The sequence below is a fragment of the Bacillus rossius genome, chromosome 13 (assembly GCF_032445375.1).
Source record: "Bacillus rossius redtenbacheri isolate Brsri chromosome 13, Brsri_v3, whole genome shotgun sequence".
In the NCBI taxonomy this organism is placed as follows: domain Eukaryota; kingdom Metazoa; phylum Arthropoda; class Insecta; order Phasmatodea; family Bacillidae; genus Bacillus; species Bacillus rossius.
The window spans coordinates 46,365,908-46,383,426 of NC_086340.1; the positions used below are offsets into that span (position 1 = coordinate 46,365,908).

Genomic DNA, 17,519 nt, shown 5'->3' on the forward strand with positions numbered 1-17,519 from the left:
ATTTCAACGAGCGCTGGCTACGTTTTTCTAAGCGGTACACCGCGGCGACGCAGACGAACAGATTAAGGTTTTAACGTATGAAAAGTCTTTAAAAAAGAAAATTTACACATCAGACAACTTTGTATTTCCATTAATTAAATAAGTAAGTGGTAATGTCCGAATAAATATTACTTTTTCTATTTTCAAATACGTAGTTTTATACGGAAAAAATACCCACACAAAGCGCTCTGAATCTAATAGCAGGACCAAAAACATCATGCGACGTTTACGTGAGAGTTTTTTTTTTTTTTTTTTATCCAAATTTTGACGCCCTAAAATGGACGTAGTTAAGCAAGAAGAAACCAACCCACAGTTTTGTTACATTTTATTTGAAAATAAATTAAAATAGTACAAGGTTGATCGTACCGTCGTTGCTATCATTATATCAGTATTCATACTAGACCATTAAAATTATACCCACATTATATTATCAACAGGAAAATTACAATTTATAATTAACTTTAACTTCAAAATACTCAGAATAGGTCTCATGTGGGTTGGTTCCTTTTTGCATAACTGCGTCCAGGTATGGGCGCGACGATCACGCGAGTGCGATGAAAGAGGGTAACCTGCCAGCTCATGGAGGTGGTCGTGTGAGCGCCGGGCAGTGACGCAGTGTCGCGGGCTGCTTGCAGCGCCGCCGGACCTGTCCAACGTGAAGCTGGAGCCCGACGACTCGGAGCAGCTGGACCTGCAGCTGGCCCTGAGGAAGGCTCGCAAGCTGAAGCGGCAGGAGGGCGAGGAAGAGACTCCGCGCGTGGCCAAGGTGAGTGGAGCTCTCGGCCAGCCTGCACTGCCATTTTTACCTTTAGCTTTTGTCGTACCTGTTCTCGTGTTGCGTACGGTCAAATTAATTCTACGACCCCTAATGATTCCCAGGGAAAGGCAAAGTTGGTTTCAAGGGGTCGTTACTGAAAATCGGACCAATTTGACGCATTACTGAGCTCCCATACCTAAAAGTCTTATTTTTTTATGACCGCCTTCCGTATTTACCCACATACGGATCACATATTTTACGCTGATTTTTAGTATTAAAAAAATGTACTGCGACACTCACACGAGTTTTGGATTTAAAGAAAATTAATTTGTACTGTGTGGTTGAATATGTGCGTAAATAACTAACGTATGTTGGTTTTTTAATAAATTTAACTTCATGGGTAAGTATAAATTGTTTAATCTAAATATTTTGGTCGCGTGAAGTTCTGTGAGCAGTGCAGTTTTTGTACGTGTGTCGTGTCTGTCACTCGACCTATTGCGGCGCGGGAAGTGGCGTGTATGTTGTGCTGCGAGAACGAGGAGAGGAGAGGAAAATACAAAAAATAAACCAGCCACAGAGAGAGTGTGTATGCGCACAGGTATATGGCAGTGTTGACGGTTCTCCCTCCCTCTCTTCGTTGTAAATGTCCCGTGAACTGGCACCCACACAATTAACGTGTCTTATCTTGACAGTTGTTCATGACACAACTGTACCCAAGCATTTGGATTTCAAGGTGTAAAATAGTGCTATTTTAGCAGTATTCGGTACTTAAATTTAAATATTGTAATGGTAAAAATTTTATTAATTTTAATATGAAATTTGTTTTGAGTGATGAATAAGAAATTAATTAAAGATTTGGTGCTAAGGGGAGGGGGGGTGGGGGTTTGAACCCCTAAAAAAAAAACCTGGCTATGCCCCTGCCTCTGTGTGAAGACTGTGTGTGTGTGATGCTCCAGGTAGCGAAGACAGTCCTGAGCCAGAAGTGCGACGACGGAGGCACCGGGCCGGGGGGGTCCATCGTGCTGAACTCCACCGCCGAGTTCTGCCGCACCCTGGGCGACATACCCACCTACGGTCTGGCCGGCAACCGTGACGAGGACGCGGAAGAGTTGATGGTAATGTGTGTCCAGATCACGTCTAAGAACATTTCAACATGCAATTTTATAGTTTGCTTTATTTGTGGAACTAAGAAAGAAAATTAATTTTGTAGATATAGTATGCATACATATATTTCACATTTCTTGGCATTGAAATTATGTGCAATATAGTGTATTGTGTTACATAAATCAACTATTTTGATCAGTGTTTATATATAAAGTGATTCATGTTTTCACTGGACAGCATGAATGATACTAATTAGCGCTGGCGACATTTGTATACGTGGTACGCAGCGGTGATGGAGACGATCAGATAAAGGTTATAATGTTTGGAAACATCTTTAAAAAGAAAGTTTACACATCGGACAACTTCATATTTCTGTATAAGTAACCGTAATATCCAAAAAAAATAATAGATTTCAACTTTAATTAAGAGTAGGACCTGAAATATCATGCGATTTTTATGTGAGAATTGGTTTTGCAAATGTTGACACCCTAAAATAGCAGTGCGATGATTATGCGATAAAACACTGTATTTAAATTTGGTCATGCTTATAATGATCGCTGTGTGTAAACTGTTATTGGGTATTTTTCTTTTTCATTTTAAAAATAAATAAGTAATTGGATAATATTTGGGGGAAAATACACACATTTTTGCAATTGACTTAAATAAATTATTTTTATTTGTAACTTTTATGGGATTATATAACATTATTTTTATTGTCTTCTAATGTTGTTAGAACCAATAAATTATGTTACAAAAAAAATTTTTTACTGTATAAGTTCTGCAAAAGGTTTACATTCTGCAGGATTTTTGTGTAATTTGAATGAATTCTTTAAGTATGATTGTGCCATTATTTGAATTTTTAAAACATAAATTTTAATTGTTTACAAATATTTTTGCATAGCATACGTCGTTAGTTTGTAGCATATCGACATTCACTGATAAGGTATTGCCATATAAATACCTAGTTTAAATGTTATGACGAGACTGCATAATCAAAAACATGAACAGTATTCTGCATTTCATGAACATGAACACTAACTATTTTTGGTATTCGTTTCATTACATGTACTTATAACGGGAAAAATTAATGTCAGCAATCGTGGACTACAGCACAAAACGCAGACTCATGTACAGTGGCTATTTAAAAAAAGTGAACTAAAAAGTTGCAATGGCATATAAATCTATAGTTACAATCATTCTATCACCATGTGCCACAGTGGCAGCTTACATATTGTATGTATCTATATTGAAAACAGATGTTGCGACTCAAAAACAAACAAACGTAAATGGTTCCGAATTTCAGAAGAAAGTAGCAGAAATTGTGTTTGCAATATTTTGAAGTAAAATACAGTTTACCTGGTTGCCATTACAACAAAAATGCATGAATTATGTAAATATGAGCTCATTTAATTTATTTCACAAAGACAACAGTTAAAAAAAAAAAGAAGACTTTAATGAATTTTTTATTTGAGTTTGCTGTATTTGAAGTTCACAAAAATTTTGTAGATCAATATCTAGATTAGCTGGTTCTGGAAAATAAGGCAAATAAAAACTGAAGTGAAAGGTTAGTAGGTTAGTTTTATGTTTAAATATTGCAACTGACTTCGTGTAATCAACTTCAGTATTAATACTCCGATTTGCCAGAAGCTTAACACTCCGTATTTCCCAAAGTTTTTTTTTTTCTTCTTCTTTCATTCTTCCCCCTTGTTTGTTTTACATGATGCGAAGGAAAGAATATTACTGTGTTTCAAATGTTCATTCTTTCTATTCAAGTTCGACGTTTGTGTTGGTATTGGTACTGGATGCGGACAGAGAGATACTGATGCTGGCGCGGGTGTGTGTGTGACTGTGGGCAGGACTTTGAGCGAGCGCTGAAGGAGGAGAAGCTGCTGCAGGACGAGGAGGGCAAGCTGAGAGGAGCCTGGAACGAAGTGGAGATGGGTCAGTTACCAGCATTCACTATTCATTCTGGGTCGGATAGTGGCGGGTATTTAAGACAAATGTATCGGAAGTATTGAAGTTTTGGTGCGTGCTTCTAATATTAAAAAAAAAAATAATAATTTACTAATAATAGCACATAAAGGACAACATGTGGCAATTTCATGGATGCTCACAGTTCCACGGATGACATTCGTAAAATGGCCCATTTAGACACCCCCTCACCCACCTGCCCACCCCAAGGAAAATTTTGTTTTACTTTTTTGAAGTAAATTTGTGTGTACACTAGAGTCCCGTTATAGCGAGGTGTCACGGTTCCGGGTTTGATCCTCGCTATAACCGAATTGGACAGATTTTGGCCCCCAAAAAATAAAAATTAACCGAAAATAGCATAAAAATTGTGTTTAAACCTGTATAATTGGGAAATAACAGGTTATATTAACGAAATCTTAATTTCTGTGAGCAGATGTGTGAATTCTCTTTAAAACAATACCCCATAAGTACGGATGCGATCACCGATTGCGTCAAAATAACCAGAATACCCTACCACGTCACGTAAGTATACCATCTCAGCCCGCGGCCGACGCAGCATTGTCCTGCTATCTATTGCCGACGCGGGCTGTCTGCTGGCGGCCATGTTGGTTCGGGATGTTGCTAACAGGTGGTGCTAGTGTAGCGCGACGATTTAATTCCTTACAAAAAAGCAGGAGTGCGGCTGCGGCAACGCACGTACGCCTCAAACGAAATAGTCGCTGGAAAACTATACTTTTTTTCATTTAAAGAAACCTGTCAACTTTTTTAGAAAATAAATTTGGGATTAAACTCCATCACCACCCCTTTCCCGGACAAATACCCCAACAACTGACCGAAACAAAAGTTACAAGAAAACTGTCCTACCGATTCGGAAATAAATACGGTAGTGCCTACTAGAGGTGTAAAAGTAACGAAAAAATGCATACCCGTATGTATTCGTTAATTTAACAATTAGTACTCGTTACTTCTGATACCGCATGATTTGCTATGTTATGTTGCAGCAACGAATCCAGTCTTATTGCGTACGCGTGCAGTATGACGTCGCGTAAATAATAATAAATAGAATATAAACAATTAATAGTTTTTGTTAACCAAGAAACAATTAAATCTCATTAGAGCGGCTTTTTAATATTATCTCTTTTAAGATAACAAAAAAAATCGTGAAAATATACGCGATTATAAAAACAAAAACATACATATTTCTAATTTGTAAAAAAATACTTTCTTACGTTGTTTCTGTTCCAATCTCAAACTTTGTCTACACACGGCACAGATAACTAACGGAAGTTTGATAAAAGAAAGAAAGGATGGGATTCTATTTTTAAAGCCACGCACTTAGGTGGCGACTGCACGGCTGAAGAATGTGACAGGCGTCAACGGCAAGATGTCTAGCGGCGAGCGAGATGGGTGGAGATAAAGCAGACAAATAATAAAAGCGCGCTTCAAGCGATCACGCCGTAAATTCCTCAAAAATACCTCGTTATAGCCGTGTTCTCGCTATTACCGTGCTCGCTATAAGGAGATTCTACTGTATTTGGTCTTTTAAAAAATAAGATTCTATTTAAATATTTTTAAAAAAAACTCCGTCTGCAGGGTGTGAGCACAGAACACCCGCTGGCCGGTCTCTCCCCCGCAGCGACCATTACAAAGTTGTGAACAGCAGGTGGAATGTTAGTACTAACAACTGCTCGTACTTCTTTTTATTGGCCTACACATTTTAGTCATTTCTCACATAAAATAAACAAGCGAACCATGTTTTCGGCCTCCTCCTCCTCTCTGCCCCTCCCAGCTTCTTATTTTGCCACCAGTAATCGTTTTCTCCTCCCGTCTTTTATTAACTCCGCCCAAGGACAGACCAGTAGCCACTCTTGACAGGAGAGATTAAGAGAGTGTGAGAAGCGCAGCAGAAGTACTGCTGGTTAGACGAGACTTTCCCAGGGTCTGGTTGGTGAGCTGGATTGCCTTGCATATCTAACCCCGCTTCCCCTCGTCGACTTTGGAAGTTAATTCGTAACACCTGCGATACAGGTGGTGAGGTTAGTTTACATATTGCAAATACTGTCGTATTGTTTTTAAAAAATTGGTTAGGAATTACCAATATAAGGAAGCTAACCTAAACTAACCAAACATTCTTACTATTTTGTAGTGTTTTTAATTTAAGATAACTAGCAGTGAACACAATTTAAAAGTAAATCTTAACGTAGGTAACTTAACCTAAATAACCAACCATGCTATTAAGTGTCTTTAAATGTAGTTAACATAACCACTCTTTAAAGTGGTCAGTTACTTGTAAACTACTTGTGGTAGCACAATGTCCTCTAGGATAATAATTGGGGGGAAAGATGTCAGGAAGTTGAAGAGAAGCATCATGAGGGAGCAAGTCACGGCAGGCGGGAGTAACTATGACTCTCTCAGCGATCGTCGCCCGACTAGTCCGTCGCCCCCCGGGTCAAAGGGCTGTAAGCCCACCGGTTTCCTCACGGTCGGGTCGGTTCCCCACGGGCCGAGTGCTCATAGGTGCAGTGAGGTCGGTGGTTGGGCGAGTAGCGACCTCTGCGTTGGTTCCCGCCGCTAGTGGCCCGCCAGGGGTGCTTGCTCAGCCTTGAGAGAGGGTGATGGTTGCCCGTGTGGAGGGGGAGCGGGTTGTGACGTGTGCGGTCGCGGCTGTCCAGACGAGACGCCGGTGGACGTGCTGCCGGCGGAGGTGCCCATCCTGGACCAGGAGCCCAGCGTGGGCACGGGCGTGGCAGGGGCGCTGAGCCTGGCCGTCAGCAAGGGCTACCTGGAGAAGGAGGACAAGAGCAAGCCCTCCGTGTCCCGCTTCGCCCACCTGCAGGCCCAGAACTACTCCATCGAGGACAAGACCTACTTGTGAGTCCTGTAGTCCTGTTTCCCACTCTCTCATTCGCGCTGCTCCGGTTACAGTGGAATTCCGTTACAACGTACTTCAGAATAACGTATCTTTCACTTCAACGTATGATTTTAAATTCCCGCTCAAAACACCAATGTAAACAATGTAAATATACAGTAGAACCTCGATGATACGTTCCCGTTTCATACGTTTTCCCGTGTCATACGCCGATTAATTTTGGTCCCGCCGAAAGTACTATATTTACAATGGTTTACTTTCCCGGAACATACACTTATAAAATCATTAATTTCCCGTTTCATACGTTTTTACGATGCGGAAAAGCCCAAAATTCACAAATTTTTTTGTTATATTCCTCCTGATCAACTACATTTTAATGCTTTTATTTTGAAAAACGTTTATTGTTTACATTTGCAAACGTAAGAAAATAACTTTATCGCACCATAGATAAGGATATTATCAGGAAGACTGTGCACTTCGCTAATAGCATCTATGGCCAGCATCAAGCGAGACTAGTGGCGCAAACTGGCAATGATTATGAAAATGGTGCACGCGCTTTACCAAGGCACGGATCTCATATTTTGTGCATTCATTAATCTTTGAACTGAATATACCCGTTTGTTATTGTTTTCTTACGATCGGAGTGTTTTGTATTTTACGTTTCTCAAGTTAAAAATATTATTGAAAATTGTTCTGTTGCATAAAGTTGTTTGTAAAAAGAAACAAACAAGCATAAATTTCTGATTTTCTTTTTACAATAGCCTAATTTTTTTTTAATTTCTAATTTAGGCTTGGTGACTTTTCCTGCCCTCCAAGAAAGGACTTCATAACATTTTGTAAGGCCACTGTTTCTCATGTCAGCTTTACTTGATTATGGACTGTATTTTACATTTCTGGTGGTTTTATTATATGTATATATAATTATGAATTCATATCTTTCATATAATGCAATTATTTACACATTATGTATTTAAGTTTAATCTGACATTGTGCTGGTATGCTAGATTGAAGAAAAAATTATTATTGCCATTCCCTTTTCATACACTTTCCCGCATCATACACCATTTTTGTGCCCTCAGTTGAAAAGTGTATGACAGGGGTTCTACTGTATTTCACTTTAAACAATAAAAACGTATCCTACCTTTCATTACAACGACCATCCTTTTCCAGTTATCAGGAAAATTTTACATAATTGTTACTGTGTTTGCGGCGGGGTTCTTTAATATAAATGTACGTTATGATTAATTTTTATCGCTTTCAAGAATCGTTAACGAGTATAAAACGTAAACAAACAAAGTTGAGTCTTTATTGATGTACTTTAAAACGAGCTTCTACTGTATTCATACATAACCAATCCACCACGTACAGCTGTATCGATTACAGCTGTGCCCACACGCCGATACATTCTTAAAGCATACAGCAAGTGAAATATCAACCCTTATAATTAGGGACAGGAACTTTTCGGTGAGTAAAATTAGTGAAAAGCGGTGAGCAAAAATGCCAAAAGCGGTGAGAATAAATGCCAAAAGCGATGAGGAAAAAAAAGCGGCGAAATGTATCTACGAGTACCTTTTTTAAGAAAAAGTTAAATGAACTCAGTAATGAATAGTCAAAATCTTTAGAACTAATATTTAGAAGTGAAAAACCCTTCAAACTTAAAAGTAGCTACTCTTCCAGAATGTCAAAACTTTTGGGTTTAGAGGGAAGGTTTGTCAATAAAATATACTCCTAACTCAGGTGGTATGCTAGGCCAAAAAGTTAGGTTTCTTTAGTTTTAGGTTTGGTTGGTTTAGGTGAGTCTTATTTTATATTTGGTAAGTTTAGCTTAGGTTAGTTTTAAAATGCCCATTTCCAACTAGCTTAAATTTGGTTTGGTTTTGAGAGCTTCTAAATTTAAGCCACTCCATGATTACAGATATTGATGTAGGCATAAATACAAAATCTCAACATATTTCTTCATCCAGCTTAAAATACTGGGGTCCTGAAGTTTATGAAGTGGGATGTTCGCTTTGAGGAACACCTCAGTGGTCTCCATAGCAAAACGATGCGCTTCAGTTTTCCTTTTTTTTTTGCTTGCTGCGCACAAACACCACTAGTATGCTGCAGTGCTACAGTAGTGGGGGAAGAAATGCGTGACTTTTTGTGCTTTTCACTGCTTATGTGCTTAACAATTGAGGGGTTGTTACCACAATGCCGAAATACCACAACGCCAAACGTACAATAACGCCGAATGTTAAAATTGACCACAACGCCGACAGCTAGAAAACTGCTGTGTACCATAACGCTGAAATAACAACTGAATGAATTTGTGTGTGTTTCTTAAATGTACCTTAACGCCGAAATTCCACAATCAAACCTAACCTTACCTAATCTAGCGTAATATAACCTAACCATACTTAACCTAACCTAGTCTAACCTAACCTAGTCTAACCTAACCTAGTCAAACCTAACCTAGTCAAACCTAACCTAGTCAAACCTAACCTAATCTAACCTTTGTGGAAGTCCTGGAATGACATTTTTCGGCTTTTATGTATTTCGGCGTTGTGGTACACAGCAGTTTTCTAGCGTGCCGGCGTATGGTCAATTTGGCATTCGGCGTTATTGTACGTTTGGCGTTGTGGTATTTCGGCGTTGTGGTGCGTCTCCCAATTGAGTCTCTACGGTCCCAATTGACTCTGCAATTACAGTATTTACAAAATAAAACTGCCTTATCTGTCGAATAGAGACCATCAGAAGAAAATTCTTAGGCCCTATTTAGTGTGTTTATGTCATACTTCGTTCAGTTACCGCAATGAATAGCCAGCCACCGAACAATAATAAATGCACGCATGTGCAGTAACCTAACAACCGAAGAAAAAAAATCACATACATCCATCAATTTGTTTGTTGCAGTTTAAAATTGCCTAAAGTATTTTATGGTTAAGTAAATTATGAAGAAAAAACACTTGTAATTTTCGTTGATATCAAAATTTACGCGTTCTGAACGCGGTATCGTTTTTATCTACCGAACACGCTTGATTGTATCATCAAACAACAATCGATTGTTCGTAAACGTTCATGTTCTTTCTCGCATTCTCGTACTGCTACGTTGGTAACACGTTTATTGAGAAACGCGTTTTATTTTGATAACTTCATGGCACGAGAAACAAATGTTGAAGCTTAATGTTAAAATGCAAAATATAAACGGTCCTGGATTACCGTCATCTGTGGTCGTTAACCTCGCCGTGATTTATTGCCATAGAATGTGGTTTTTGTGGTTATGGTTGGAGAAAATAAATTGTTTACCTAGTTTTGCCTAGTAATGTTGCCGGCACGGTGAAATGTATTATTATGTAGTGTTTTATTGTTTTATTTTTTATTGGTGCGCTGGTGTTACGAACGGAAGATGAATTATATCTAAATTATATGTGTTTGTGGCAATTTAAGCTTCAAATAACGAAATTTTGACCAAATTCGCGACGAAACTGGAAAATCGCAAAATTCGCATTTTCGTAAAAAAAAGGGACAAATTCGCGAAATAACGACGGTGATTCGCGATCGCGAATAGTACCTGTCCCTACTTATAATACATAAAAACTTAAAAACGGTAAAATATAATCAAACAGACTTTTTAAGAAATATTTACATGCATAAAAATAGTTTAAAAATAAAAAAATATTTAATTAGTAGGGCAGGGTTCTTGCAATGTTACATTACTTCTTCCCCTCCCCTCCCCCCCAACTTTTCAATTAAGTTAACACTACATTCAATTGAAAAGTTACAAAAGTGGAAAACTAACCTGTAGAAAAAATACACATTTTGGTTTTTAAAAAAATTTTTATAATTTTACTAAATTACCCAAAATAAAGTCATTCTAAGAAGAATCGTGCAATGCAACCCGCACATGTATTTCAATTTGTAAACGGAACATGCGCTCTCTTTCTTTTTTTAACTCTTATTTTTTTTAACTTGTTTTCTGTTTGTTTGTTGAAAACCCGTTAGTTGCTGATCGAAGCATGAAATTCAAATGCATTTAAAGTATTTTTTAATGTAGCAAACCTATTCCAACTAATATTATATCACCTAATTGCAATTTAGTAAAGCTGACCTAACCACTTAGAGTGATAAACTACTGGTAAATAACTTTATTTTAAATTGTGTAAGGATGTCAAAATATTATTTTTTTCCAGAAAAGAGGCTTTCTTTCAGAATTACCAATAATTAATTTCAATGGGATGTGTTCTACTGAGTACAAACATATTATAGGGCAGTTGGAGTCCTTTGCTGGTGTTTCCTTCTGAGAAGAGATTTTATCAAGTAATTATTAATTTATTTTGGTATGCATATGTTTTAATATGAAAATGGGGCATTTGATCGGCACATATAACCTTCTTTTTCTGCAGAAAAAGTGGCACCGCAGGATTGTTCATGTCTGAAAGGTCAGGGAAATTGGTCTATTCAGATCTGGAAAACCTGGTAAAGTAAGGGAATTTTGGAATTCGGAGCTTGTAGCAACCGTGATCTTACATAGGGAAAAAAATTACTTACATCTTGCACAGAAAATGGCGGGACCGAAACATTTGATTGTATTGGACGGGAAATTGTATTATACAAGTACATCTGAAATGAGTTTTACTATAATTGTAATTACTGTATATTCCAATTATAACTACCTCAGTGCCTGGCAGCAACTTGAAGACCGATTGCTGTTGCGTGGTGCTTTGTCGTGTGATCTTTGGCAAGGTCATGTTTACTATGTATACAAAGTGTTCTTAATCTTAACCGCAGGACCAAAAACAGCAAGTGTCAGTTTTTATTTTATTGTGTTACAGTTTCTTGTTGTGCACTGAGGGAGTTGCATGTCTGTATTTTTCCCCAGTGACGACGACAAGTTTGGACGGCGGGAACGCTACAGTGGGCCGTCCTCTGACTTCAAGGAGAAGGACAGTTTCAAGCCGAACGTGAAGTTGGACTACATTGACGACGATGGACACATCCTCAATGCCAAGGAAGCTTTCAGGTTGGTGCAGTAGTAGTAGTCCCAAACCGTCGTGCAGCGAAACATTTTTCCAGCGACCTGCACCATCGGTGTGTTCTGTGCCTTTAGCAGATAACTAACTGTAACTATATGTTGCAGTATTAGGATTTTCCGTAATGGTAAATTCTAGATTAGTGGCTTATCCATAAAAAATAATATATCTGAAAATGGTTTGTTTTTATTAACACCACAGACCTTTAACTATGTACCCCTAGAACAAACTATGTTTGATAATTTCTACTAGATTCTGGGAAATTAATGTTAATAGACAAAGTGTATTTTCATGTCATATGTGTAACTGTTTTGCGACTACTGTGTTTTATCGCATAATCGTCATACATTTTATGCTAAAATCTTGAAAAGTATTGGTGCTACGTTGAGGTTAATTTGTTCATAACAAAACTTTGGCATGAAAATTGAGTTTAATTAAAAATCAGAATAAACAAACAATTAAAATTAATTAGTGATTCATCAAAAACATATTTTGTATCAACTTAATTCAAAATGAAAACCGTGACTCAAACATGAGGCGAGACTAATGCAGTTTACCCATAACTCTCGTGGAAATGTGACATCTGGAAAATGTAGGAACCAACAGATAAAAAAGTATCAAAATGGTAGATTATTATTATTCAATTTTTTTTTCTTCTTCGAAAACATAAGAAACTTAGTGTAAAATTTTTCAAGTGAGAGAAGAATGTTTTATGCAGTTTTATATTTATAGTTAAAAGAACATCAAATAGCCTAAAAAAAGACCCTTTGAAACCTGTTGCTATCCCTCCCTCCACAACTGTATGCTGTAGTTGTGTTTTTGCATAGATACCCCTACTTTCCATTGATCAAAAACACTGGTGAAAACAAGCTGAATATTCATGGTTTCTTTGAAAATGAAAGGAAAACAAAAAGTTAAATCTACCTCAGAATAATGTGACAATATGCCTATTGATTTATGCGTGCACTTCAAGGGACAGACTTATTATATGCTGTGTTGAATTGTAGGTGTAATAGGATGTTGTGGAGGGAATTCACTGTATGTATTACCATTCTTGCTATTAAAATTATATTTTTCTATTTGAGAATAATTTGCTATTCATATTGCATTCAAACTAAAGGACTGATATTCATACAGGTCTACAAATAATGTATTTTCACGCTGGAAAGAATCCCTTTTAATGAATCATAACCACACTGAAAAAAGTTAATTAACTTGTAAATGTTAACCTGTTATTTGCCCCCAATTTCTTGAGTTAAAAAATTCCAAGAAACAAACACATTAATGTATTATAAAAAAACCATGCTATGTACAGTAAAAATGTACAACACACAAAACCATTGTTTTGAAATTGTGTGGAATCTGCTTCCATGCTACTCTGAGAAAAACTTACCATGTTTTATTACATAATCGATACGTGTGTATAATTGTCGCACTGTTATTTTTTTTGGTGTCAAAATTTGGAGGACAAAAATTCTTGCACATCGTCGCATGATGTTTTTGGTCCTGCTGTTAGATTCTAAGTATTTTATATAGATAGTTTTCCCATATAAAACAATTTATTATAAGTTGAAATTTGGATATTACCGCTTACTTATTTAATTAATGTCGTGGTTGGCACCCCCTGTGTCACACCACCACAAGTTAGACACCCGTCTGGGAACAGCCTTAAACACTCCACGTAAATTCTTAATCTTTTTCAAATTATTATTTTGCGGGCTGCTCCAATAAACGGGTGCCCCAAAATTCTTAAGTAAATTATTCAAAGACCTTTTGGAAAAGGAAGAGAACAGAGTAATAGTATTTAAAATAGGGATGGGATTTTCGAATCTTGGATTCGTCGAATATACCGAATCCTATGGATTCGAGGATTCGTAGGATCCGAGGTGGGATTCGAGGTGGGTTTTTAAGAGTTTTAGGTAGTAATTGATAATTGTAGTGCTGGGCGAAGTTTGAAAATTTAGAACCGAACCGAACCCTTACGTTCGGTTCGGTTCGAAACCTTTTAAAATATATTCGAAAAACTGAACGATCGTTTAAAAAAAAAATACGTTTTTCTAATTTTCTAACCCCCATTTGAGACCATTCACAAAACAGCTCAACAAAATTCTATTACTTGTAATATTCCGACTTTTATCGCATAATCGTCGCCTCAACAGTTTCAAGCGCAGACAAAATAAAAATAAAATTATGAATCGTCGCATAACTCGCATAGCATTTTTTCATATGGGCGCGCTTTGTTTTATGATTACTTTAGAGAATTTTGTATGCATTTGTCGTACTACGTAATATAAACTATCGTACAAATGCCAAAGGTATTGTATATTATACCTTTAACTATAGTGCGTGTACGAGAAGTGTTGTAAAATCACCAAAGATTGCGTACCCCATACGTTAAACTAAAGCGCATGTACGAGAACTCTCGTATTTCGGCAAAACTAACGTAATCAAGTTAACACAAGACAAATGCGGTAGGAAATGATTACGTAAATTATGTATTTTAAATTACTGGGATGTATTTATTTTCTTTGGCCTTTTTGGTTATAACAGTCAGGTAATGAAAATATTAATTTAATCTTGTGTATTAAAAGTACTGGTCCAGTAAATGTTACAGTACGGTACTAAGTTGACTAGCGTAGTCGCGGCAGCCATCATTATTTCTCGTGTTTTCTTTTTTCCGACGCAAATTTCTATAACCACACTTTTGACGTTACGTTTACAATATTATTGTTCTTGAGGTGATTTGCGATGAGCAGGCTAACGTCGTTTAAGTTTTCCAAATGGAGAAAAGATAATGACGACCCGGATGACCCAGAACCACCCCAAAAAAAACCGTCTAAAGTTTCTTCTAACGAGCAGCATTCTTCCAAGAAAACAGCAACTGCAGACAGCGGGTTTTGTAATGTAGATAGGTAACTTAATTCACATTCGCCTTTTTTTGATGTCCTATTAAAAAGTTTTACTTAAAAATGTTAGGTTATGTCTACCACAAAAATATGTTATGTGGCCTTATGCTGAATGTTCGTCATCTTTATAATATTTTTTTTAAATGAAGGTTAGTGTACACTTAAAAAGGAATATAGTCTTTTTGAAATTTAGATGTAACTTCTTCACGAATTAAAAGTTGGTATATATATAAGCTAAGCTATATAATGTTTTAATTTTACATATGGCTGGAGAATCTTTCTTTCTCACCACTCAGTTAAAGACCAAAATGCTGGTCATCGGTTCATTTTAATTGAAAACAATTATTTCTGTATGAGGTTCGGTTCGGCTCGGCTCGGTTCGAAACCAGAGAACTGAGGTTCGTCCAGCTCTAGAAAATTGTAGGTATACCTAAACTATATTATAAAGGTAACGGTAATGGCACAAACATAAGATAAACTACGCTGCATTTTGTCAATTAGCATAACTACTCTATCATTTCCAACTTTCAATAATATAACATTGCAGAAAAAAACAACTTTTTTTAAATTGTGTCTGCTATACAAACGTATTTTATTGAAAACATAGGAAGGATTAATTTAACAGAGAATTAGACAGATGCAAACTTACGTGTGTGGTTTTTGAGGTTATTTGTCTCTATTTTATATCAGGTGTATACACTATGCACTTATTTTATAATTTTATAAATACACATGTGATTTTTTTTAATACATAGGCCTATGTAATTTTTTAAAATGTGTGAATTTTTTTTAATAACATGTGGTGAAGTTTAGTGTGGGACTGGGATTCGAGATTCGATGACAAACACTGAGGATTCGAACAAGGATTCGGATTCGACCAAAATGTGGATTCGTCCCATCCCTAATTTAAAACGAAAAACACGTAATTACTTGAAATGCCAAAAACTTTAATAGGACTACTTGTGCATGAACATGGCAGGCAATTTAATTGAAGACAAAATCTCAAAAAGATTACAATAATACCTATAACCTTTTGCCCTATAGATAGGGACCTGAAAAATTCGCGATCGCGATAAACCCGAAAAATAACACGAATTTCTTTATTTCACAGTAGAAACGCGATTAATTATGTTTTGAGTCAATAACGCGAATTTGTTGTAAACAAATAACAATTCACGATTCATTTAACGAATTTACGAGCTGGCGATATTTCCTATTGAATACATCAATATTTATCGTTTTCTTTGATATACGTGTTCTCTAAGTCGCTGTATCTAAATAAGTTTGACTAATCGATTTGGAGTAAAACATCCACACGCGACGCGAAACGATCGCCATTTCAGATTTCACTTCTTGGGTTTTGACGTGATTGTCGCATACGAGAGATTTATCTAAAGTTTCATGCCGTTATTATAAGTTTAAAGATGCCAAAACTTCCAGTCAGTGTACGGCAACGAGCCGACGAATTCAAAAGTGGCGGTGTTTATGCGTCAGATGCGTCAACGCTTATGTGTAAATACTGCAACTGCAGAGTGGTATTTGAGAGGGAAGATTCCGTTTTAAAACACACAAAAAGTGAAAAACATGTCAACTCTAAAAGAAAATACACGAATGGTTCTTCTGAAAGGAAAATCCAGACGTCTGTTGTCGAGAATTTCGGCAGCGTAAATCAACGTAAAATCGGCATTGAACACATGGCAATGAAAACGACAGAGGCATTCGCCAAGGCAAATATACCGCTGGAGAAATTAGAAGACCCACATTTAAAGTCATGGTTAAATGAGTTCGTTGAAGGTAGGATTTTTCCCCCGTTGCATTCTGAGTTAAGCTCTTATGTTTTTATTAATTCTAGGTCATTAAATCACTTATTGTTAGGTCCTACAGTGCATAGGCCTAACCATGTCGGAGAGTCGGTGAAACTCGCTCTTTTAATAAAAATAATGCCAATGTCCATACACATTGATAAGCCGGGTATAACTCAACTCATTCCCCAACCTCCTCCGTTTCTTTTTTTTTGCATTTTGCAATGTGTGAAAACACCACCTCGATCTGTTCACAACTTACCTGCAATATTAAAAGTGTTTCCTAAAATTATTTCGGTGAATAACTCACCAAATATTTATTATATTTGTGATATACACGTGTTTAGTAAAGTAACTTAATGTAACTTAAGCCTATTTAGTAAAAATATGGTAGCAAGTTGGTAACTTGTAGGCCTACTTTATTTAGTATTTTTACTGCTTCGAAGTAGGCAAAACTCAAAGTACAAAAATATGACATCTCAATTTCTTTACAAAAATTGTGTGAATTAATTTCCTTGATGTTTAATAGGCTACTGTGGTATTAGATTAATTAGGCCCAACTTACTTTTTCTGTAGCATTTTAGGTTAGGTTACGTTTTTTTACCCCACAAACATTGACACTAACTTATTTGGTTTCTTGGAATGCAGAATGAATGTAAAAATAAATCCTAATGATAAAATGATTTAGCATCGTAGGTCTAGGCCTACCCTTTTACTAGCCTTTCCATTTTAAAAGTGCTCTATAACAAAATTCCTTTAGTGAAATTTCTTGTATTCAGTAAGTACTTACTTTGTTAAATGATGATTTAAATTTGTTATTTTCTATGCAATTGTGTGTTATCAGAATATGTATTCAAAAGTAAAAATAACACTTGTTTAATCAAATAATCAGACATACTTCAGAATACATACTTAGAATACTTCATTTGAAACATCCACAATGTCAAATCAAAAATAAATTTTAAATAAAATAACCTCGCTTTTATATCACGAATTTTGGGGAAAATAACACCACTTTTGAGAAAAAATAACCCCACTTTTTTCAGGTCTCTACCTATAGAG

The 17,519-nt window shown here is 36.6% G+C and overlaps 1 protein-coding gene across 1 annotated transcript in view; it reads left to right on the forward strand.

The window, feature by feature from the left end:
• LOC134538514 (U4/U6.U5 tri-snRNP-associated protein 1) overlaps nucleotides 1–17,519 on the forward strand; it is a 122,156-nt gene that overhangs the window by 98,024 nt on the left and 6,613 nt on the right. Inside the window, exons 9-13 of the mRNA XM_063379898.1 lie at nucleotides 675–805; nucleotides 1,753–1,911; nucleotides 3,757–3,841; nucleotides 6,544–6,742; nucleotides 11,599–11,739. Coding sequence (XP_063235968.1) covers nucleotides 675–805; nucleotides 1,753–1,911; nucleotides 3,757–3,841; nucleotides 6,544–6,742; nucleotides 11,599–11,739 — 715 coding nt within the window. The remainder of the gene's footprint in view (nucleotides 1–674; nucleotides 806–1,752; nucleotides 1,912–3,756; nucleotides 3,842–6,543; nucleotides 6,743–11,598; nucleotides 11,740–17,519) is intronic.